The sequence below is a fragment of the Carettochelys insculpta genome, chromosome 21 (assembly GCF_033958435.1).
Source record: "Carettochelys insculpta isolate YL-2023 chromosome 21, ASM3395843v1, whole genome shotgun sequence".
Taxonomy (NCBI): domain Eukaryota; kingdom Metazoa; phylum Chordata; order Testudines; family Carettochelyidae; genus Carettochelys; species Carettochelys insculpta.
In genome coordinates this window covers 8,838,877-8,862,291 of record NC_134157.1, presented here as the reverse complement: position 1 = coordinate 8,862,291, position 23,415 = coordinate 8,838,877, and the positions used below count along the sequence as shown (strand labels likewise).

The following is a 23,415-nucleotide window of genomic DNA, read 5'->3' as shown; positions in this document are numbered from 1 at the left end:
ATGTCTCCCCCCTAGCCCAGCCCAAGGCTGCCCTGGCTGGGGAGAGAGGCACCCACCCTGCTGGCCCCCGCCTGGCACCGTCCCAGCACGGCAGTTCCCTGCGGAGGCCGGCAGAGAGGAACACTTCCCTGTGGGTCGTGCGTGGCTGCTCTGAGTTGGGGCCAGCAGAGAGGGCAACCTCCCTGCCAGCCACGGCGGCTCTGGGGCTTGGGCAGAAGCTTCTCTCCCCAGTGCAGCCCTGAGCCACTGTGCGGGGCCTAATGAAACCTGTGCGGCCCGAGGATCTGAGCCCTTATCCCCCGAGGATCTGAGAGCCACGTTCTACCAGAGGCAGCTGCCCCTCCCCGCCCTACAGGAGTGATCCAATGCCCAGAGGGAGATGGGGTCCCATTGGACCAAGCAGAAGCCAAGAGGTGGGGAGGAGGCAGCCGTGGGAAACCCCAGGTTTCTGGACGCCCACTTTTAAAGCCGTCACCGCCCATTTCAATCGCTGGGATTTTGGTAGGAGCCCATAAGCAGCAGCGCCTGCAACCAGCCCATACTGACCCTGCCAGAGGACCGGGATCACGGTTCTTGCCCTGCCACAGGGCAGCCACCAGCGGCCATAGACTGCAATGGCTACTGACTGATCACAGGGACCCCCAGCCCGGCCCGCGATGCCCACGCACGAGGCAGCGCTTCCTTTCAGGCCCAAAAGCCACTCTGCAAACCGCGAGCAAGGCCGGCAGAGGGCTTGTCTAAGCAGCTGCGCTGCATCCTAACTGCTACCCTAGGGGGACTCCGTAACGCTGATCACCACTCCAGAGCACGGCCCGCTCGCTCCCCCGGGAGCCTGGAATGGGGCTGGAGGACCCATGTTTCCTGGATCCCAAATGCAACTGCCACCACCTCCTTTCTCAAGGGGGATCGACACAGCTCACACGGCGCAGACACCTTCAGAGGACACCCGAAAGCCAGCAGCCCTGGCGGCTGCGCAGACACACGCACCACCTTGCAGCACCACATGTAACAGAAGAGGTTTGCCCTGGGGCCCTCGGCACACAGTGCCCTTCCCTGTGCCTAGCGCTGGTTCACTTCCGCCCGGCCCCAGCTGATCCAGCCACACACCAGAGCCAGTCAGAGGGGGGCCAGGAGGGCCGTTCGGCCTTGGCCTCAACCTCATACGGGGCCTCCAATTTACACACGTGTTAAATTTTTGTCATTTGATAAAATTTTGCAACTTGTTTTTAAGCCCCTCCCTCCACGGTGAGTGCATCGCCACGGAAACCGCGTAGAACAGCATTTGTTCCATAAAACAAGCAAATCACTTTGTTTCCATGTGTCGTCATTTTCTATTTTTCATTATGGCTGGGGCGGGGGAGGGACTCCAAAGCTGGACATGGCCCAGGCCTCCGAGAGGGCCTGTGAGCACATGTATGGCTCAAGTGCTTTAGGACCCCGAGGGATCAAAGGCCGGAGATAAGTGCCAGTTTTTCCACGGAGCATCTGTCCAGCCGGGCGTTTGTCACTGGGCAGAGAGACAGCGGTGCGATGACGTGCGCCGATGGTTTCCACCGGAGAGAACAGAGGATCAGCTGAGATCTCAAGCTTATTTCATAATAAAAACAAAGAAACAATGGGCTGCTGCAGACAGCTGAAGGATAATTGATCTGCCTTCCCGCAACCACCTGAGATGTGCAGCGGCCCATTAACAGAGCCCTTTACAGCACCTGGGCACATGTTGCTGCTGCTCATGGTCCCACTGTCCCTTACAACACACGCTGGAGACGGCTGTCTCCATACGGCTGATGACGACGGTGATCGCTCGTTGGCAAGTGAGATCCGTATGCAGTGAGTCGCTAAGCTCTAGAAAGAAGGACTAGCTCCTGGGCCAGTGCAGGGCCTCTCTTTGAGGGACCCCAAATTCAACCATTTGTCAGAGCATACAACTCTCAGCCTCTGTGCGGCGGCGATCAGATGACAGATCTACAGCCGGGCACTGGGTCTTGTAGCATCTCATGTTGCCAACAGCCGAGTTCCAGCAGCTCTCAGGTTGGCTGCTTTCTCTGCACCCTGCTGCCCACAAATTGTCATCATTAACCCCAACAGTCCCACGTCCTCAGACGCGCGGAGTCAGGCACAAAGCCGACAGCAGCACTGACTGGAGCTGAGCCCTGGCGCTCTGCAGGGACCCCGACAACCCCAGCTCTCTGCACGGCAGTGAGTTTCAGCAGCTTGTGTGATAAACTGAGCCAGTTATGGCACGTCCTCCCGAGAGCAGTCTTCCCCTTTAATACAGAGTAGTGGCCCACGGACGCCACTGAATGGAGCGGAATCACAACAGATCATTGCAGGCTGGAAGCTGTAGTGTCCACAGGCTGCGGCTCGGCACTGAAGACAAAGCTGGCTGCACTCTGTTTTACAAATGTTATGGGCTGCACTCTGGGTGGGCAGAACACAGTAGACATGGCTTTAGCCAGGCTCTAAAGAAAACCAGCTCAGAGTCTGGAGAGGTCCTGTCCTCACACTGCAACCCTCCTCCCCATCTACTTTTACAGCTCACCTAGAGGAAGATGCCTTTTCCCATCTACTCTGCAGATAAAGGCTGCAACATGCAGTCCAGACTTACTCCCTTTCTGGTGACTAGCTTCATAAACAGACAGAAATGAAAGTTCAGCCCAAACTGCTCTGCAGGTTCCTCCCTCAAGACCACTCAAGCTCACCGCCTAGATCCTCACTCCTAAGTGGGATAATAAGCCACCCACCCTGGGGAGTCAGCAGAAGCTGCTAAACATTTCATCTTCCTGGAAACTGGCTCTGGGCAAGAGCTGCCTGCGTGGTATGCCCTGCGCCCCCCCCTCCAATCTGAGAGACACTGAGCAGAGAACTCCGGAGATCCTGCTAAGCTCTCCTCTGAACTTATAAGGCAAGTTCCATGCTTGGGACGCGACAGCTCAGTTTCACTCTGCCCTCCACCCCCTTCCTTGCAGTTTCCATTTAGCAAGGCCTTGGTGTCAACTAGACACACATTGATCCACAGTGTCTCATTACGCAGGGACACCCTCATTCTGGCAAGCTGCCAGCCATGGACACCAAAGCAGGGCCAGAGGTGGACAGAGCAGAGACATTCGCATTGCGCCTATGGGTGCCTGGCAGGAGGAACAGAGGGTTTGTCAGTGAACCAAATGCTCTTGCTTCCTGGAGGGATCCTGTCCTCGCATCACTCCATCAGGATAGCACCCGGCAATTCAGCTGCTAGCAGAGTCACAGCAGCTAGCCAGCCTTCCCCTGAGGCATTAAGTGGGGCAAATATGGGGCCAGGCCTGCAACAGCTTAGCACATGCAGTTAGGGCCAGACTGGAGAAAGTGATCAGCACTCAGTGTGAGGTGAACCGGGCCCTGGCTGTGGGTGCTGAGCAACGTTCCCTCAATGTTTTCCATCCATGGGCAGAATAAATTTTGTTATGTGCACCAAGGCATGTGTGGATGTGCACCACCAATAGAAACACAGGCTGCTGGCTGTGAGCGCTCTGCTAATCAGTGGGGTGGTACCTGAATCTCTCCAGGGCAACTGCCTGAGTGCTCAGCTTCCAGAGAACACTGGTGCTGAGCTCTGCAGATTCCACCCTCCACAGAGGAAGATCTGGTCACATAACCCAGCTCCAAGCACTGGGGTTCATCTCCCTTCATCTGCAGTGATGGGCACTCAGTACTACTCAGGATCAGGCCACAGATTTGGCCAGCAATCACCCCTGGAATCTGGCCCAGCTGGGATGCAGGAGGTTTCACTGGCCCTGCAGTGGCCAGGAGAAGCTGAATGGCCGTCCCTATGGCAGCTCAGCTGGGGAATGTCCTGTTTGTATGACCATCTGGTTTTCCACCACATCGCTGACCTCTGTGACTCGCCTCCATTTCTCAGATGTTCCACGGCCGCGAGCTGGGATTTATGACACAGGCAACCTTCAGACAGCGCTCCCACCAATAACGCGTCTGTCTCATCTGCTCTGCCCCAGCATTAAAGATCCTGCGACACTTCCAATAAGAGTCAGGGTATTCCCAAGTCACCTGGACTAGATGTTCCCCTTCCCAATGAGAGTGTGCACAGTGAGCCATTGGGTGGGTGCTCTCCACCCCAGAGCAGGCTGGATTACGGTAACGGACATTCGGCACCATGTGCTTATTCTGGGGTTCCATTCTGATCTCTCTCCCTGGGGTATCTCCACAAGCTCCTGTGGAGACTTTATGCCACCGTACACTCAAACTGTGACTCAGAGCTTGGGAAGAAATCTGGGATCCTACTGCACAAAAAATTCCTCGACCGTGACCCTAACCCAACCCCCGCTGTCTTTGCCCTACGTCAGAAACTGCCATTTCTTAATGCCCCCATTGCTTGGCGCCTCTCTCTCTTCAGGGTGCAGCGCACTGTGGCCTCCCCCGACCTAGACTTTCCCCACCACCACGACTCCAGGGCTGGGTGTGCTAGACGAATAATGCAAAAGCAAAACCAATGAGAAGTCCTGTGGCACCTTCTAGACTAACAGATTTTTTAGAGCATGAGCTTTCGTGGGCAAAAGCAGCGGAGGTTTAGCGCACATCATGCCATCCATTATCCACCACATATCAGGGGCCAGTAGGTGGTACCTTAACTAAGTCAGGCCCCATTGTGCTAGGTGCCGTACAAACCCCCTGCACAGTCGCACTCCAAAGAGCTTACAGAACCTGCTTCAGGAGAGCTTGAGGACATGCTGGTTGAAAGGCCTTTCCTATTGTAGAGTTCCCAGCAGCAGGGGCAGGCGCAATGGCTGGAAAGCTTGAGGACAAAGCTTTAGTGAAGTGGAAGCCCAGCCAGGGAGGTTACCCTGTAACAGGAAGGTGGGGTGCCTCCAGCTCCCAGAGCCCCGCATCTAGGATCGGGCTCCCTGGATTCTCTCTCTGGACACCCCAGTCACTCCCATCTCCAAGTCAGCCAGCACTACGAGCTCTCCCAGAGACCCAGCATCCCCACCACATGTTCCCAGGGGGGGCGTAGGGGCCCACAGAAGTTCCCGAACCCACTTGGGAGTGGGACCCAGCACAGAGGAGCTGGACTCAGCTCTGCAGTGTGCTGGAACGGGACTCAAGGATATCAGGCCTGCGCAGTGGGACAGCCTCAGAGCCTGCCTTTGAGTTCCTGCTACCCAGCAAGGTCCCACGTCTCCTCTCCAACGCGGCACAAGCTGACGGGCACCAGGCCTGCCATGCTGACGCCAATGGCCAGAGGCCTGCCCCACCCGCCTCCACAGCGCCTGAGCGCCAGCCTCCACGTTCCTCACATACAGAGTTTCTCATAGCGCAAATCCACAGCACTGTGCCTCCGAGTGCCACCCTGAGCTACTGCGAAGAGCCCAGGCCCAGAGCCAGGCACCAAGAAGAGAGGGAGGGAAACTGAAGTGGCCCAGGGCCGGGAGCCGAGAGGTTTCCGGCAGCAAGCTGAAGTTACCCTTGATCCACGGGGTCACGTCTCTGAGTCGCAAGCAGCTGTCTGAGGCAGGTGGCTGCTGCCCTCACAACGCCGTTACAAAAGAATAAAGGTGGCCAGCGCTGACCGACTGACTAGAGAAGCAGCAGCCCAGTGGCCCCCTGCAATACCACAGAGTGTGAGTGGAGGTGCGTGGGCCAGGCTGGCCGGCTGGATGAGTAGCGCCCTGCCAGAGCCGGAGCCTGGGGCTGGTGGGGCTACAAGGGATTTTAAGCACAGGATTCACTTAGTTCTGCTGACCAGCTGTGGGGAGGGGGCAGCTGCACCAGGACTCAGTGTTTCAAAGGGGCCTGGAGCTCCCAGCAGCCACTGCTGCTTTTTCGGCAGTGGGAGACCCAGACCCCTGTGAGCTGCTACTGGAGCGCCAGGCTGCTGCTCTGAGGGCAGAGAACCCCCCAGTCCTCGCAGTGATAAGGGCTGATGGCCCTAGGCCCCGCCCCTTCTTCCCCTGGCCCCGCCCCTTCTTGGGGTGAGAGCCTGGCCCCTCTTCCACCTTGACCTGGGCCCACGGTGGCTGTCAGCACCGCTGCATTTCGCAGCTGCGGAGTGGCAGGCAGCAGGGGGTTCAGGAAGGACCTGTCCTGGGGTGAAGGAAGAGTCCCGGAGCACCCACCAAGGGCAGCTCTGGAGAAGGAACACACGCAGCAGAAGCTGCTGCCAGCGCCAGCCGTCAATGCTCTCTGAACACACGATCACATGCAGCTCGGGCCCAGCAGAGCTGTTTCCCGTTCAGTGTTCGTCCGAGTTAACGGTGATCACAAAATGAACTTTCCAGAGTTGAAGCTGCTGCAGCTGCCAGGAGGTGCAATGCGCTGCCAGCCCAGAGCACGAGCCAACCCCTGGCTAATGCAGACTCTGCCCTTTCGTGAAGAGCTGGGAAGTGCTTGGAGGGAAGGGCTCACGGAAACCAGGGGCTCAAGCTCACAGCCCAGGGGTCATCTGCAGCCCGAGCAGTGCCACAACAGCATGAGAGTCCCTGCACTCCTGGGGGTGTCTGTCATCTCCTCCCACGTCTGGCCCCTGCTCTGCTCTCCTGCTCCCCTCATCACACCCCTTCTCTCAAGCCTCCCTGCCCCAAGACTAGGAGACAGTGATGGAGCAGAGTGGCTCCCACTGCCACGCTGAGTATAGGGGGTCCTGACTCCCACAGCTGGCCGCAGCCCGCCCAGTGCTCTGCAGGCTAATGCGAGTGTGGGGGCCCATCCTGTCCCAAGGACGACTGGGGTGGCCGCCATGGGGTCTCCCCAGAGAACGGGGCCCAGGGCGGCTGCACTGAACCATCCTATGGACGGGACAGCTGTGCACACGCCTCCCCCGGGCCACCAGGACATGCCAGCGGTGGTGCAGAGCTCACAGCCAGAAGCCCCCTGTGCACTGCCGGTGGTGGGGCTGGGGACCCCGGCGGGCGGGAGGCTAATCACCCAGAGGCAACAGGCAGGGCTGGGAGATGCTTGGGGTGGAGGGAGAAGAGAACACATGGAGACACCTCCCCACGCCCAGAGCCACTGGCCCACTATGAGTATTTGAGAACTGGCCCTGGCCCTAAGGTAAACTGAGTCTGAGCCTCCAATGTAAAGAGACCTTAACACCCCCTGAGGCTGTTCCCCCACTTTACCACAGGGGAAAAGTAGCACAAGGTGGGAGAGAGATTTGCCCACGGTCTCCCAGCACATCTACGGCAGTGCCAAAGGAAAGGGCCCAGATCCTGTGACCCACAAGCCTCTTCTCTCATATGCCAACTTCAGTGGCATGGCACATGTACAGGAGACATGCTGGCCCCAGAGTCCAGCCCATCACACCCTTATCTCACTTCACTGGAGAACTTGGTGGCTGCTGGCCAAGTGCTCTCAGGATCCTCTCTTCTGCAGCCGGCAGAAATCACAGCCTGCAGAAGCTGCAACACAGTCACTCTTCCTAGAGTGATCTTATCCCATGAATAAATTCCCCTCCCCTCGCCCCCAGCCCGTTCACCCTCCCCTGTTTGTTACAGTCAGTCTTGGGAGCACTACCATCTAAATGGATGACAGGTTAATGAAATTTACTGAGGGGACATTAAAGACAGACAAGCGATGCCCTTGCTCACTGCTAATTAAATCTGCCAAGTGAGCACAAACTAAAGCCTATAATAGCATTTTCCAGGGCAATTCGGCTTCTGAAACTCCACTGCCAACTATTATATATCCAGGGTTTGTTTTGTTTCCTGCTAGTAAAGAGAGTCAGACGGATACTCATTTCTAAGCATCAGCTGAAATCCAAACTAATCCTTCCCAGCCTAATTATAGGCCCAGAAGGAGCGATTTCCCTTCCCTCTCCTAACCAAAGGCTTTCGACCCTGCACAGCCTGGTATTTCCTGTCTCTAGCTCTTTGTTTATGGTTGAAGTTCACATTCTCTCTTCCTGGCAATGGGAACAGGTCGAGCTGCAGACAGGGTGAGTGCCTCCACTGAACTGGGGAAGAATTGAAACCCCAATGCTGCCCCCCTACCGACCCCCTAGGAAAATATCAGCCAGAGGGGAAACAATGCAAACTTAGCTTGAACCTTACAGACCTCCAATATTCAGGCTTGGGCTGCAACCCGAGCAGGAAGGTGTAACCCTAGCCACTAGCCCCATCAGTAACAAACAACACGTGGGTATCCACACTCCGGAAGTCTGAGACATTCCTGTTGCTAACCTACCATAAGAGATTGAGCTCCCACTGCTTATGATTAAAGTGTCCGCTCCATGTGCCCAGATTCTGCAGGGCCAGGCCTCTGCTTGGACGGGCAGTTCTTTGGAGCTGGGCTGTTTTTAGTTGTATTTGTACAGCACCTTGCACAACACTACCACAATATAAATCCACACGTCTGTTGTTGCATGTTGATCGGAAATGCCTCTGAGGAAGGCCCAGATTTGAGCCAGCTAGACCAGTACCAGCTGCAATAATGCACTCCTTTGAGCCTCTGCCTCGGGCCTCCTAGCCTTTCGCATGCCACAGGTTAGCTATGCTAATTAAGTGTGCTACAGAACACGACCAGGCTAACTCTTTAGCTGCTGGAATAACTCAATGTGACCTGCAGAGTGAAGAATAAGAAGCTGGTAGGTACTGGCAGGGGCCAGTGTGCAAACTTCCTGCTTCAATCTTGAGTGTTTTACTTGGCTACATTAGCACCTGGAACCCAGGTGATTTTACACGCGGGAGATGGGAGCAGATGGAAAGCCATGCTCTGAACATCGGAATGTGTGTATTCAAGCCGGTCCCAATGCCCATCCGGTTAACACCCGCCTGACACTGACCAGTAGCACATGCTTCAGAAGAGGGTTTCTGGCCTGCTTTGGGGTCTCATTGTGAGAGAATCTAGCCTTCGCCATGGGACGTCTCCTAATCCCCTCGAGTCAGGGATGTCAGCTTATGCCCTGAAGCACGATATTTACCATCACTTCCCAAACTTGTCAGCAGCAGCTGGAAAGACACATCCTCCCTACCCAGGCACATCTCCAATCTCCAAAGCGCTTGTCCATAGGCCACTGTTGCAAGGAGAATGCTCCTGGCCACAAACCTGTCATCATCCATGCAGATGGAAGTTCACTGATCTGCGCAGAGCTCATTCCCCTTGTGCCTGTGACATCTCAGGGACTGTGCCTCTGTTGCTATACCTTGGCAGTTTGGAGACACAATGGTTATCAGGATGCAGAGGTACCAGGACTCCAGCGAAAGGCTAGGAGTGGCTGTAAAGCACGGCACCTCCTGCCCGTCTCCAAGGAGCCGATTCACTCCCTCTGTGGTGAGGGGAAATGAATCACTGTGCACAAAGCCACAATTAAGTCATCTGACTCACTGGGGAAGGAAGAGGCAATGCTGGAACCTGGCTAAGAGCCAGACTGCTGGGTGTAGAGTGTGTACCAGCTCCTGGCCTGGAGGAGTCACAGAGAGCTAATGCGAGAACGTTCTGCTCCCTTGGAGCTTTGACCACCTCCACTTGTCGGGCCTCCCCATTGACGCACATCCCGTAAGCACAAGAGCGTTCGTCTCCAAGGCCTGGCACTGCAGAGCGTTCCAGGGCAGCCAGGGGTAAGCTTCCCGGCTGCCTCTGCCACACTGGAAGAACTTGGCATTTCCCTGCTGCAGAGGTGAAATTTTCCACTTCAGTTCTCCCTGATCTCTCACTGGGTTTATAGCTCTCCCCCAGGAAGACTTGCTCACCCCACTGCAAACACTGCCAGCTGCTTTCAGCAAGTCTGTCAGTGACAGCAGACGGGCCCGGGGCATCTGCCCCCCCTCACCGTGAGGCCCCCTTTCAGCTACTCGAGGGCTTGCACAGGCTCCTACAGCCAAATGGCCTTCGACACCAAATGTGAATCGGTCGGTGGCCCATTCTCGTTGCTGCATTGTGCGTGTACAGATACTGCAGGGGGTACTGAATGCTGGGGAGTGGCCACCCAAGCCAGGCATCTGGCACTGAGCTGAGCCAGCGATCCCAGGACAGGCGATGTGCAGAGGAAATCTGCTGAGTCCTTACCTTGCGACGGAGCAGCTGGGACTGCGGCCCTCCATTGCCCTCGATTTCATACCGCACGCTGTTGAAGAGCGCAACGCCGTACTGCTCCTCGTAAAACTGGCAGAACTCCCCCAGCACCTTCCTGGTTTTCTCTGAAAGTCAACATAGAGAGTGGTTTAACCCAGCTGACCTTACAGCCACACCAAAGCCCCACAGACATGCATGCTGCAAAACCCATCACCATCTGCTGGGGGGACACCTCGAGCCAGCTTATGCTGCAACCGGAAACCCGGGGAGAGATTTTTACATGGAGGTGTAAGCCAGCTAAAAGCACTCCTATCAGCTGGGTGGCCATGAAGGCTAGCAAATCAATGGCCATTGGGTCACAGGCTATGGGGCAGTGGGATCACCCTCCCTGATGAGCAGCATCCATACACTGTCCTGACTCATCCATACACACTCCATTGCATTAGCAGGACTTGTGCTTGTTTCTCCTCCTAGTCTAAAAACCCTCCCACTAAGCTCAACACTTGTTTTAATCTCTATAGTCCTAGCAGACCCATGCTGAAGAACCCATTTACACCTGGGCTAAGACCATGTCATCTCCATGAACAACTGCTTTTTTCTGGGTCTGCCGGCATTTCCACAGCACACGTCCCGTCGGCCAGCCTGATTATGGAAGGACCCCTGTGTCCAGGGGCAACTCCTGTAGTGCAAGTCACCGATGCATCTGCCAGTAGCCCATCATTCATGCACTGCCCATGAGGTCTTCCCTGCAAGTAGGGCAGGTTCCAGGCCCCTTTCAGGGCATAGCAGAGATCCAGAACCCTTTTCACCTGCATGTTCCCAGCCTGGACCCAAACCCAGCATTGCACTGGTGAAAGGAGGGCAGCTTTCACCACGTGCAACCTGCCCCAGGTGCAGGCACATGGCATACGGTACTGAGAGTCAGGCAGCCCTGGGCTGGGTGAGTCACATTCCTATAAGCCTCTGCTCCGTAAACAAATCCGAATCAGGCACCTCGGAAGGGAGAGTGACTAAGGGTATGTGGGCAGTTAGTGCCACTTGGAATACTTTCCCCTTCTCAGTGCCAGCAATACCTATGACCTTTGCCAGGCTGGCCAGTGCCAGCCGCTCAACTGCTGGGACCGATGCTCCTGCCTTTGGAAGCACAGGCTGACATGCAGAGTTAGAGACCATGCGGGGCAGAGTCCTCCAGAGACTCCAGAAAGCAGGAGTTGATTGCGTAGCCTCACGTGGGAACTCAGGGATGGTTCTGTCTCACACGCGAGCAATGGCTGATGGACTTGGGGAAGAGATTGTGGAAATCACAGGGGAGTTTTACTATGACAGACCCCGGGGGAGCAGATGGCCTGTTCCTGGCATAGCTGGGTTGGTTAGGGCTGGGCCTTTTCTGCTGGTATAACTCTAGCACAGCGGACATACGGGCATAGGAGCACTTTCGCCAGCATAACTTGTGTCTCAGGGAATGGCTGTGCCAGGAGAAACCCTGGTGCTTTGGTACAAGTGTGTCTACACCAGGACAGGTTGTACCTCCCCGGTCTGGCACCCTCCAAACCTGAGTGGTCCCAGATGAGGGAATCTGCCAGACTAGGGGAGGTCAGCCCTCCTGGCTTCCCTGGGGAGACACCTGCAGGCTGGGCTGGTCCCAGACTGCCAGGGATGTTCGACTCCCAGGGCTCCCCAGCATGGGGCTGATGCCGGTGGGAGGTGCTCTGCTCAAGGCTGGTCAACTGGGCTCCCTGCACCCAGTCAGGTTCCCCACTGCCACAGGGCTACAGGCCGGGGGGCTTCCCACCTCCAGCCAGGTTCCCTGCTGCAAGGCTGCAGGCAGGGCTCCCTGCTACTAGCAGGGCTCTGATCCCACTGACCAGAGCACCAAGGATGTTGCCGGACCAGAGAGTTTCTGCCTGTACTGCTCTGCCAGCAAAACTTTTCTAATGCGGGGGATCCCCAGGCATCCCCCTCGCCTGCTCCCAGGCCAACACACAAGCTGTCCCCTCCCCAAAGGGCAGCTGTCTCGTGCTCAGTCACCAGTCAGTCTCTACCACTGACCCAGCCAGGAGTTCTCCCTGTAGCACAGGCCATTTACCTCCTCAATCACTTTGCTGCTAGGGCCCCACCATCCAAATTCCAGCTGGGCTGCAGCTGGGGCATTTCAAAATCATGGTAACATGCAGCATGGCAGCAGCTGTCAGGTACTAGGTACAGTCGTTCCCATGGGTATTTGACCAGGGCAGTCCCCTCCCATCTCCATGGGACTATGCAGAGAGCTCCCTTTAAGGCTTTGGTGAATACCAAGTAGTCCATGCTAGCCCCAAGAGCCAAGATGCAGCCAGCCTGGAGCCAGCCTCCTCTGCAGTCAGCTTTGGAAGCTGGGGCTGCTGCACAGCATGGGTGCCGCCGATACAGAACACCCTGCGCAGTGGGTTAGACAAGTGCGGACACTCACCGCAGGACAAGACCTGCAAATCAGACACATTTGGACCAGTTCTCAACTACACCAAAGCCGCTTCTGTGAGAAAACCCGTTCTTGAATCAAGGGTTGTTTGTGTTGCAGCCTCGGACCCAAGACTCCCACCTGCTTCCTCTCCTTGCATAGGGAGTGCTTGGAGCTGCCAGTTCCTCCACCCCTGGGGCAGCTGCCCCCCTTGCCATCTAACACACATCACTACAGTAAACCCCCGAGATAGGGGTAACCGAGTGTGATGGGGTTCTGGGGTCCCCCAAGCTCTGCACCCTGTCTGCAGGCAGGAGAGTCTCTCACTTAGCAGGAGAACAGCAGGTTTATTAGCTGACAGGACACAGCATCATACAGAGGAGTCAGTACAGCCGGCAGAGACAGCCAGTCCAATCCATGTTGAGGAGAGGAGGCCCCGAGGGGCCCCCAGAGCTGGGGCCTTGCCCCCTCCTTTGTCTCTCTCCCCCTCAGCCCAGACTAACTGCTTCCCAACTCCCAGTTCCAATTCAAACCCCTCAGGCTCCACCTCCTCCTTTGTCTGCAGTACAAAGGTGTTACCTGGTCATCAAGGTTACCCTCAGCAGGAGCCTCACACCCTCTGTGAGCCACTCACATACACACAGGTATCCCCCACTCCATCACACCGAGTTACCTGTATCTCGGGTTAACGCAACTGTCACTCTTGACAGGAGCAGGGAAACTGATGAGAACACCAGCCTTGGTCAGTTTCCCAGCTCTGCAAGGGAAGGGGAGCTGGGAGCCAGGCTGCTGCTTGATCCCTGGCTCCCCTGAATTGCATGGGAAATTTGACTGGCAGGGGTGCGAGAACACAGCCCCTGCATAATTCGGGGGTCTACCCTATAAGAGTCTGCTGGGCCCCACCCCTTTCGGCCTCAATAAGGGCATCCCACAGCGAGATGGAGATGCAGACAGACTCATCAGGGCTTTGGCAATGAGGCTGAAGGCTGGAGCTTGGGTGTGTGTAAACAGCCCTGGTAATTAGCAGGGATAAAGGCTACCTTCACCACCACCCCTCCAGGGCAGCACTCAGTCCAGACCCTGTATTTAACTGAGGCCTAAAAGAGAGAAACAACTGCTGAGACAGGCTCTGAACTTCCTAATCCTCTTCCCACTCCCCCACAGGATAATCATCCCCCTGCTCCAGGCTCAGTCATTCAGCCACCAGACGCCCTGCTCCTCCACCACCTTCTCCCATTCACAATCACCTCCCAGCATCCCAGGGAGCGGGGAGGAAGGTCACGAGCAGGCAAGGTGCAAAGTGCAACTTTCACAAGTAAAACAACTTCGGCTCTTCCAGAAACTCTCCAGGCCCCCAGCCCAGCGCTGCCATGTGGGCCACTCCCTGCTTGCCAGCCCAGCATCTCAGAGGGACCAAAGGGAGCTCAGTGGGATTTGGCTGCAGAACTCCCTTTAGGTCCCAGTCCTGCTGTCATTGAAACCAACGGGACGTTTGCCATGATCAATCTCCCCAAAGTGTTCACACAGCCCAGACAGAGAGTCCCTGCCCCAAGCAGCTCCCAAGCAGCGTCCCACAAGGCGTGGGGCAGTACCAGAGCAGAGATGACATGGCTAGGCATGCCTATGGCTTGGGCGTACCCAGAGGCACCAGTGGGCGCAGGAACGGGCTGCAAGGCAGTTTAGCTCCTTGTAGGTCTGTACATTACCATGCATACCTGCCACAGGGCGGCACTTGAACCAGAATGGATTGGACAGGCCACTGCATCCCAGCACCACCCCAGGAAGGTCCTAAAAATCCTCATCAGTCTCTCCACCGACCACCAACCTGTGTTGCAGTCTGAAGGTCCCACCCCACCACAGCCTTCCGTCGCATCACTGACCCGGAGCTGGCCTTCTGCCCCAGACCCCCACCTCACTGTGCAACCAACAGCAAGGAGAGATGGGCAGGGCGGCACCAGGCTATTTCTAATGTGGAGGGCGGAGTCCCCTGGCTGTAACCCCTGGGGTCAGGGGATGCTGCACACACACACTAGCAGGGCGTGCAGAACACAGTCTGCTGAGCTTACTCTGCTTCACCTGCCCACCAGGCTGGCTGGCAGAAGGGTCAGGCTGGAGGAGCAAAGCTGAATCTCTGGGGAGCACCTGGCACAGAGCCACTGCGCACGTCCCCCTCCCATGGGAGAAGCCGATCTCCGGGGGCGGCGGGTGTTACTGAGAGCAGTCAGCTGTGCGGGAGAACAAACCTGCCTTGATCCCATGCCAGGGATGGGGCTACACGGACCCTCCAGGGTGGCATAGTGGCTTGTTCCAGTGATCATGTCTGCACAGCATGGGAATCGGGGTCTCTACACACATGCACCAGAGCAGAACATAAGAACATAAGAATGGCCATACTGGGTCAGACCAAAGGTCCATCCAGCCCAGCATCCCATCTGCCGACAGTGGCCAATCCCAGGTGCCCCAGAGAAGGAGAACAGAAGACAATGATCAAGGCTACGTCTACACGTGCACCCAACTTCGAAATAGCTTATTTCGATGTTGCGACATCGAAATAGTCTATTTCGATGAATAACGTCTACACGTCCTCCAGGGCTGGCAACGTCGATGTTCAACTTCGACGTTGCTCAGCCCAACATCGAAATAGGCACAGCGAGGGAACGTCTACACGGCAAAGTAGCACACATCGAAATAAGGGAGCCAGGCACAGCTGCAGACAGGGTCACGGGGCGGACTCAACAGCAAGTCGCTCCCTTAAAGGGCCCCTCCCAGACACACTTTCATTAAACAGTGCAAGATACACAGAGCCAACAACTAGTTGCAGACCCTGTATATGCAGCACGGACCCCCAGCTGCAGCAGCAGCAGCCAGAAGCCCTGGGCTAAGGGCTGCTGCCCACGGTGACCACAGAGCCCCGCAAGGGCTGGAGAGAGAGTATCTCTCAACCCCCCAGCTGATGGCCGCCATGGAGGACCCCGCTATTTCGATGTTGCGGGACGCGGAACGTCTACACGTCCCTACTTCGATGTTGAACGTCGAAGTAGGGCGCTATTCCCATCCGCTCATGGGGTTAGCGACTTCGACGTCTCGCCGCCTAACGTCGATTTCAACTTCGAAATAGCGCCCAACACGTGTAGACGTGACGGGCGCTATTTCGAAGTTACTGCTGCTACTTCGAAGTAGCGTGCACGTGTAGACGCAGCCCAAGTGATTAATCTCCTGCCATCCATCTCCTGCCCCTGTACTGAAGGCTAGGGCACCATACTTTACCCCGGCTAATAGCCATTTATGGACCTAACCTGCAAAGGAAGGAAGGTTCCCCTTGGAATCTAGCTTGAATGTTGAGACATAAAGGATGCGTCGGCCACTGTAACAAACACCACCTGAGACCTCCAGCAACCCGGTTCTAGTCCTGGCTCTGACGCTGCCTCTGTGCAATCACAGGCAAGCCACGGGCCCCCTTCTGCGCCTCAGTTTCCCCTCCACATCTAACACACTGGAACCTCACTGCTTCCCTGTTGCCGTGAACTTCAATGGGAGCAGAATTAGGTCAACACTCAGCACCCTCCATGCACTATACCACACCCTATATGACAGCTGACCGTGGGCAACACACTTATTAGTGTGAAATACCCAACCCCCCAAACCTGCCTGAGATCGCAGGGGCAGGAGATCCCAGGTGAGCACTGGGCTGACAGTACTAACATGCCTTTATTCCACAGCTGGTACAGCAACAGGGGAACGCAAGAACCTTCAGGCCTATGGGGGCAAGAACGGGCTTGCGAGGGTATAATCAGAGTCTGCAGCGACTTGTCCCCAGCTCCCCTGCGAGGTCTTTCCTCACTGGAGGGGCGATGTCACAATCAGTCCCACAGGACGGAACACCCCGCAGCCCATCGACTTCCAACATGCCCCGACGTGAAGACAGATGCATGGAGGAAGCCAGGGTTTGCCAGCTCCCTTGGCAGAGAGCTGGGCTTGCAGGTGCTGTCAACAGCTCCTGAGATGGGGTCCAAGCGCCACCCAGCTCTCGTGGCAATGCAGGCTCCCCCCAACCAGCTGAGTTTGCCAGAGCAGATGGAGACAGTGGCCAAGAGGCCAAGTGAGAGCAGAGAAGGTCTGTTCCTTCTCCGCGCCCTGCAGCTAGCAGTCAGGACAAGAACAGCTCAGAAAGCTGAGGCAACCTCTCTGTGCTGCCCTCCAAGACAATTCCAAAACCTGCCACCTGCCTGGAGGCTCTCTGAGCTGCAACAGGGCAGATGCTGCAAAAGAGGGAACATGCCATCAAACCTCTCATGGTACCAGGGTCTGATCTCTCCCACCCATGCCAAGCATGAGCAATTCCAGGCCAAGGCCCCTTGGCTTCCCCAGCTCCGCCACCAGAATGCCTGAGCCACACCTGAGCAGGCAGCTGCTTGGCTGGCGCTGAGCAAGGACAGGCAGGTCCGAGCAGCTGAGTGACTGACACGCATCACACAGGCAGGGCCCTCTAGGGAGGATCAGCGCCTCCACCTTCAGAACAGCCGCCACGTGGTGGGCAGAGGGGTGGGGCTGTGAGCAAGTGGCCCCAGAGAGCTTAGGTCAGAGAAGCGCAGCCCGCTGGATGTGGGGAGATTTTGGGTAGCAGCTCCCCGCCCGTGAGGAAAGCAAAGCCCCATGTGGCTGCTTCTCCACAGCACTGCCCACCGGAGTCCCTTCAATGTATGCGATCTGACTCCCTGCCACGTAAAGCCAGTGCGCCTGGTACCCTGTTCGTCCCAGAAGGGCTTGCTGGCAGGGCCAGGGGCCAGGAGAGGAAATGTGCAGCGGGGAACAGCAGCGGCTCTCCAGCTAGCCCGGACAGCCGGACCAGAGAGGAGTTGTGGCGCCGCTTCTCAGCTTTCCCTCTGGACCACGGCAGCCTCTGCTCTGTGCTTAAGACTTCCCACGACCCCCTCGTCTCCTGCACTTTTCACACTGCCCTCTTGTGCACATGGCATTTGCTCAGGAGAAGTGACTTTCGTGTCGGGCTGACCCTTCCCTTGCCTCTCAGCCAGCTGCTGCGGTTGAAAAAAACGCCCCCTTTCAAGACAGATCCTTCTCCGCGCCCGTGTGAGGAACCCACACAAACGGGTTCAACTAACTGCACAAAGTGTTGTCAAGTGTTTACAGACACAGATCCCCCTTTCACTGGTCCCTCTGTGAGGGAGGCGCCGGGTTTTCTAACCCAACGTTACCCACACGCCATCGTTTCGCTGGCCCCTTGGCTTGAGAAGTATTTCAATCAGATACGCAGACTCGTGACCTCGATGTCCACTGGAGGAAGGACACCCGCCAGTGTAAGTAACATCTCTCACGCAGCGCTCCACAGTTGAGGTGTGGCTGGAGGATGGGGCAGTCACGTACCAGAGTCAATGGAAAGCTGAAGAGATATAGCCTAGAGCAGATGAAGGAGGGCAATGTAAGGCAGGAGGGTCCATTTATGACAATAGAAATCAGGGGTCCTACCGGCACGGAGTGTCAACCAGGGCTCTGGGGCAGTCGCTTCCTGCGCCCTGGAGACAGAACCACATGCCCCGTTCTAGGTTTGCCATGTCGCCATTAAAGCCCAGCTATCGAGTTCCAGACTAGGGAGTTTTGATACTCAAAAGGCAGCCACAGTGCTGGGAGCTGGGGCAGAGGGGTCAGTTTAGCACAGGCAGGTACTAGGCTAGTTACACCCTTCCCAGCCCCAAATCCCCAACTCCACTGCTGCACTTCCAATCTGTCGCAGCTCCCGCAAGCAGAGCTTGGCACAGCTCCCAGCTGCGTGCCTGATCAGGGGCCGGGGCAGGCTGTCATCCACCCGACTGGAGTGACCAAGAGCTGCCTTTACATGAGAACGCGTGTCTAGTTCCCTTGTCGTTGCTGCCCTAAGCCTTTCACTGTGACCCCTGCACCCAAGCAGAAGAAAAGCCAGAGAACTTCCATTTCCATTCCCCTTCTGGCTGATTTCCAAGTACAAAGCTTGGGCTCCTTCAAGGTATTGTTTGCACAGAATCGGGGTACGTGGAAGAGCTCAGCATATCGGCTTCTCTCTGATCTGCTCCACTTGGAAAAGCTCCTCTCTGGATTTGCTCCATGTGGGGCAGTCAGAGCCCCGTGCCCCTCCCTTTCCTCCTAGCGCAGTGAAGCCCAAGGCGGTGGTAGTAGTAGGTTTTTCTTTGCTATAAGGAATGCTGCAGCCAAGAGGCACTGAGCCAGAACATCAGGAAGCAGGAGGTGGTGCCTTAGAAGTCTTGCAACCCCAGGGATATGGATTTTAAAAAAAAAAAAAAAAATGACATTCTCCCAGTCCTCCTCCTGGAACGTACAGAGCCGGTTAAAACAGCGGCTCCCAGCACTAGAACATGACAAAGATTTTCCGCAGTCCCTTTCTGGGGATGAAAGAATGTTTCCAACTAAAATTTGCATATTTGTAAAAAAAAAAAAAAAATTGGAAATTAACATTTTTCAGTTTCCTGTAAAACCCAGTTTGTATTTTCCAGCCAGCTCTATGCAGCAACATTCTCCAACTGCTGGCTTCAGAGTCCCAGTCAGAGCCTTCCTCACAGGCCACAAGCTAGCACTGAATAAGCCAACTGGTGGGGTGCAGGCAGCTCCCCCCCCCCCACTGTCTAATCTACCAACTCCAGAAGAACATGTGGTTTACAGGCTTTTCAATGGGTCCAGCACAGCTTCAGGAAACAGGCTGCTTCCCTCCCCAGGACAGTCTCTGAGAGTTTCGCACATCCCATATGTTGCCAGCTGTCGTTCTTTATACGCACACAAGATTCCAATCGATTGCACGGCAGAAGGGCTCTCTTTGCTTAGCCTGCTCAATACATATGGAGATGAAATAAAGTTATGGAGGATAAAAACCAGGAGGGAGCAATGCTGGCTATTGGATTTGGAGCACGACCTTTGGGTTCAGAGAAGGGCTGGGATGAGAAGTGAGATCAGAACCGAATTGAAAATGGCACAACATATTTCCAAATGCCGCTCGCATGACACTGCATGGAATATCAAGTTCCATGAGGAAGACACACCCTCCCATCAAAACAACTCACTGTCTGACTAGTCTCTACACAACAGGACAGTAACCGCTTGATACTGAACGCCTGGATAACCAATTTGTGGTTGGAGAGGCACAAGATAGCTTGCATTTTATTGCACACCTGTGTGTATCAAAGTGCCATGTGCAAGTCAAACACAGCAGATTCCCAACTTACACGGAGGTTGCGTTCTTGCGCAGCCCCACGTAAATCAAATTTTGCGTAACTCAGGGAGCCAGGAAGTCAGTTTCCCTGCTCCTGTCAGGGAAGGGAGGCTGAGAGCCTGGCTCTGGGCTGCTCTCTGCACACAGGACAGGGGAAACTGACCAGCAAAACTGTGCTGGTCAGTTTCCCCGCTCCTGTCTGTGGTGGCAACTTGACTCTCACTGCCCCTGAAAGGAGCAGAGAAACCCCTCCTGTCAATGGTTGCAGCTGAATTGGGAAACTCATGTCGCATGTATCTTAGGTTAATACAACTCTGAGTGGTGGGGAGCTGGCCCCTGGCTCCCGGCTGCCTGCCATGTGTGGAAGGCAGGCGCCAGCTCCCCGCCACTCAGAGTTGTGTTAACCCAAGACACGCACATCTCGACTATGCATGTCTCAGGGTTCTGCTGTACTGTTTTAACAGACTTAGAAGTTGGCAGGATAAGGTATTGAAAAGGCTAATTCCTTGCCTCTTTTAGAAAGAATCTTAATGTGGTTAGTGAAACCTCCACCAAACACACTCCAGGGTCCATTTTGCAAAAGGATCACAGTTACGTAGCCTAGGGGCAGTGAATGATTTTGTGGCGCTGGAATTTTGAAGAATCAGAAGGTAAGTCTCATTGCTCACGTCATTTAAATTCTACTCTAGATATGGCAGGAAACAGCCCAGAACTGCACTTAATTCATGTAGAGTGAAGGGTCTTTTCCAGCTAATCACAGTGAGTCTGGAAATCAGCATCCAGCCATGGATGATTTCTGGCGTTCAGAACTACACAGTTCACTTAGCTCCATATTCAGAGGCTGCCCACTGATCTCTCCGGCCCTGCTATAGAAACTGATTCAGGAGTGTCAGCAGACAGCACAGACTTCCTCCAAAAGGAAGGGTTTCCGACGTGATTTGTAGCAGTCTCGTCTGGTAGGTGGAACCTCTGTTTTGAATTCCTCTGCCTCAACTTTGCCCTGGAGAGAGAAAGACGCATGGTGGCTTCCAACAGTTCCAGACACTATTTGATCTATCCCAGAGATCTGCAGATAGCAGGAGGAAAAGAATGCAGCATCCTCATCAAGGAAACCAGCACGGCTCGGAGAGTGTCAAACCAGACCACACATGCACATGGTAGAACATGTTGCTTAAATATATGGCCAAAGGCTCTTCCCCTTCAGCTTGGGATATAGCTCTTCCAGGGTCATTTACATAGGAACAGCTGCCTTGAGCAAGTAAGATAATGAGTGGGAGAGAAGGACAATCTTATCTCCATTGCAAACCACTTGTTTACACAGGTGAGGAGCACCGCAAGACGTACCATGAGCCTAAAGGATGGAAGGGCATAATCAAGAGAGCCGTGATAATGACTGCCCAGTGCAGCTCCTATCCAGATGTAAGAGACAGGTTCCTTCCCCTGCTCAGGGCCCCGTTAATTCTTCTGGGGGCTTGGGTCTACCAGATTTTGGAGGCCCCCTAGACTCTGGGGGAAGGGCAAAATTCGGGGCTCAGCGTGTGTGAGAGGGCTGCAGGCAGAGGCAGACGGGTGGGTGCCGTCCAGGAGAGGATGAGGACTCTGAGGCGTGGGGGGGTTGCAGCTGGTAATGAGATGTTTGGGGTGCAGGGGACTGCAGGCTGTGGTCAAGGGATTTGGTGTGTGAAAGGAGGCTCAGGGCAGAGCGTTGGGGTGTGCGAGCTTACACGGGGCAGCTCCCATTCAGGAGTGGGGTGAATGTGTGTGTGTGGGGGGACAGGTGGCCTCCCATGGCCGGCTCTTGCTCACTTCGGAATTAACAGCCAATGGGAGCTGCAGGAGGCAGAGCCTAAAGGCAAGGGACGGAGCTTCCAGCACGGTGCTCCTTGCAGCTTGAGGGCATGGGGGGAGGAACAGGAGCACAGAGTCACCTCCCCAGCTCACAGGGACTCCAGGACCCTGGGCTGCAGCCCCTTAATCCAGCCCTGCCCCTGTTGATATTTCACCACAGTCCCTTCTTTTGTCATGGAAACAGGACAGCAAGTGTGGGGCTTCATGGTGGTTCCTCAGAGGCTCGTGTCAGGCTTTATTGCACACCTGTGTGTATCAAAGTGCCATGTACAAGTCAAACACAGCAGACTCCCAACTTACACACAGGTTGCGTTCTTGCGCAGCCCCATGTAAGTCAAATTTTGCGTAACTCAGGGAGCCAGGAAGTCAGTTTCCCTGCTCCTGTCAGGGAAGGGAGGCTGCAAGCCTGGCTCTGGCTGCCCTCTGCACACAGGAGAGGAGAAAGTGACAAGCACAACTGCGCTGGTCAGTTTCCCCACTCCTGTCAGTGGCTGTAGCTGAATTGGGAAACTCAAGTTGCAGGTGTCTTGGGTTAACACAAGTCTGAGTGGCGGGGAGCTGGCCCCTGGTTCCGGGCTGCCTGGGAGGCAGGAAACTGACCAGTGGTCTGTCTCCTCAGACTGACATCTTCTCTCCACGTGTGTTTGACAAGCACTCCTGTGGCCAGGATAGGAGGATGCTAAGATCTTACTCATGCCGCATGAGCTGTTTTCCAGCTTGGGGACGTGCTCTGGTTCCTCACTCCTGAATGGGACAGGGAAGTTGTCCTGGGGCTGGACCAGGCTTGGGCAGGGACAAGCCTGGACTGAGGGCTCTGATGGCTCACACATGTGACACCAGCTGGATTTCTTGCCCAGTGCTGCAGAGAGGTTGCTGAGCTCTGATGCTCTTTTGGCAGGATCCCGACTGGAGCCAGAAGCAACATGAGGCTATTCAGCTGCACACACTCGAGCCCGAGCCCCTCTCCAAGATGGAACATGCTGGGGAGTAGAGATGCTCATTCTGGACCCAGCTTCCCCTCAGAACTAGGCCCTTTGTCTCCCATATGCCACTAGGTTATGGTACAGATCACAGGTGCCAACTTCCCCTCTGGCTGGGGCGCTTGACACTCCCCCATTCCCCCATCCTGCATCCATTCCACCCTTTCCGCCCAAGGCCTCGCCCCTGCCCTGCCTCCTCCACTGAGCATGCCCTGTCCATGCGTCCCTCCCTCCCCCAGCTTCCTGAATGCCACCAATCAGCTGTTTGCAGCACTGCAGAGGCGCTGAGAGGGTGCGGAAGGAGCAGATCATGGGACACCCCAGCGGGCAGGAGGCACAGGGGGAAGGGAGAGAGTAGCTACCAGTGAGTAATCCACACCCACTGATTTTTCCCAGCGGGTGCCCCAGGGCTGCAGCACCCATGGCATCGACGCCCATGGAACAGGTTCTGCATTTACACTGGGGAGAGAAAGCTGGAAACAGCTCAGGCAAGGAAGGGGTGGAGGGGGAGTGGTTTTGGAGCGGGCTGGGCTGGGCTGGGCTGGGCTGGGCGACGGATTACACAGTACCGAATGCAGGTTTTTGCAAGGTGGGTCAGGAGTTGGGGCGAGGAAAGAGCGAGTAGGACCGAGAAGGCCCAAAGACGCACACACTTCATCTCTTTCGGCCTCTGCTGAAGGAAGGAAAACGACCAACAACAAAGAAGGACACCCCCCCCCAAGCGTCTGCAGCTAGATGTTCCGTCTCAGCACAGGGCACTAAAAATAAATCCTTTGGTTGGTTTTACAACAAAAAGTTGAGAAATGTTGATGACAGAACGACTAAAATTTAGGAGAGTATTTTGCAGTTTTATTTCCTTCAAGTTCATGGGAAAGAGAGCTGATCTCGCGCTTCAGCGCTCTGTGCTGTTACTCATTCTTTACTAATTAATGACAGAC

General features: G+C 55.6%; 1 protein-coding gene across 1 annotated transcript in view; it reads right to left on the bottom strand.

Annotated features, from left to right (window-relative positions):
- NIBAN2 (niban apoptosis regulator 2) overlaps positions 1 to 23,415 on the bottom strand; it is a 99,653-nt gene that overhangs the window by 38,995 nt on the left and 37,243 nt on the right. Inside the window, exon 2 of the mRNA XM_075015371.1 lies at positions 9,997 to 10,127. Coding sequence (XP_074871472.1) covers positions 9,997 to 10,127 — 131 coding nt within the window. The remainder of the gene's footprint in view (positions 1 to 9,996; positions 10,128 to 23,415) is intronic.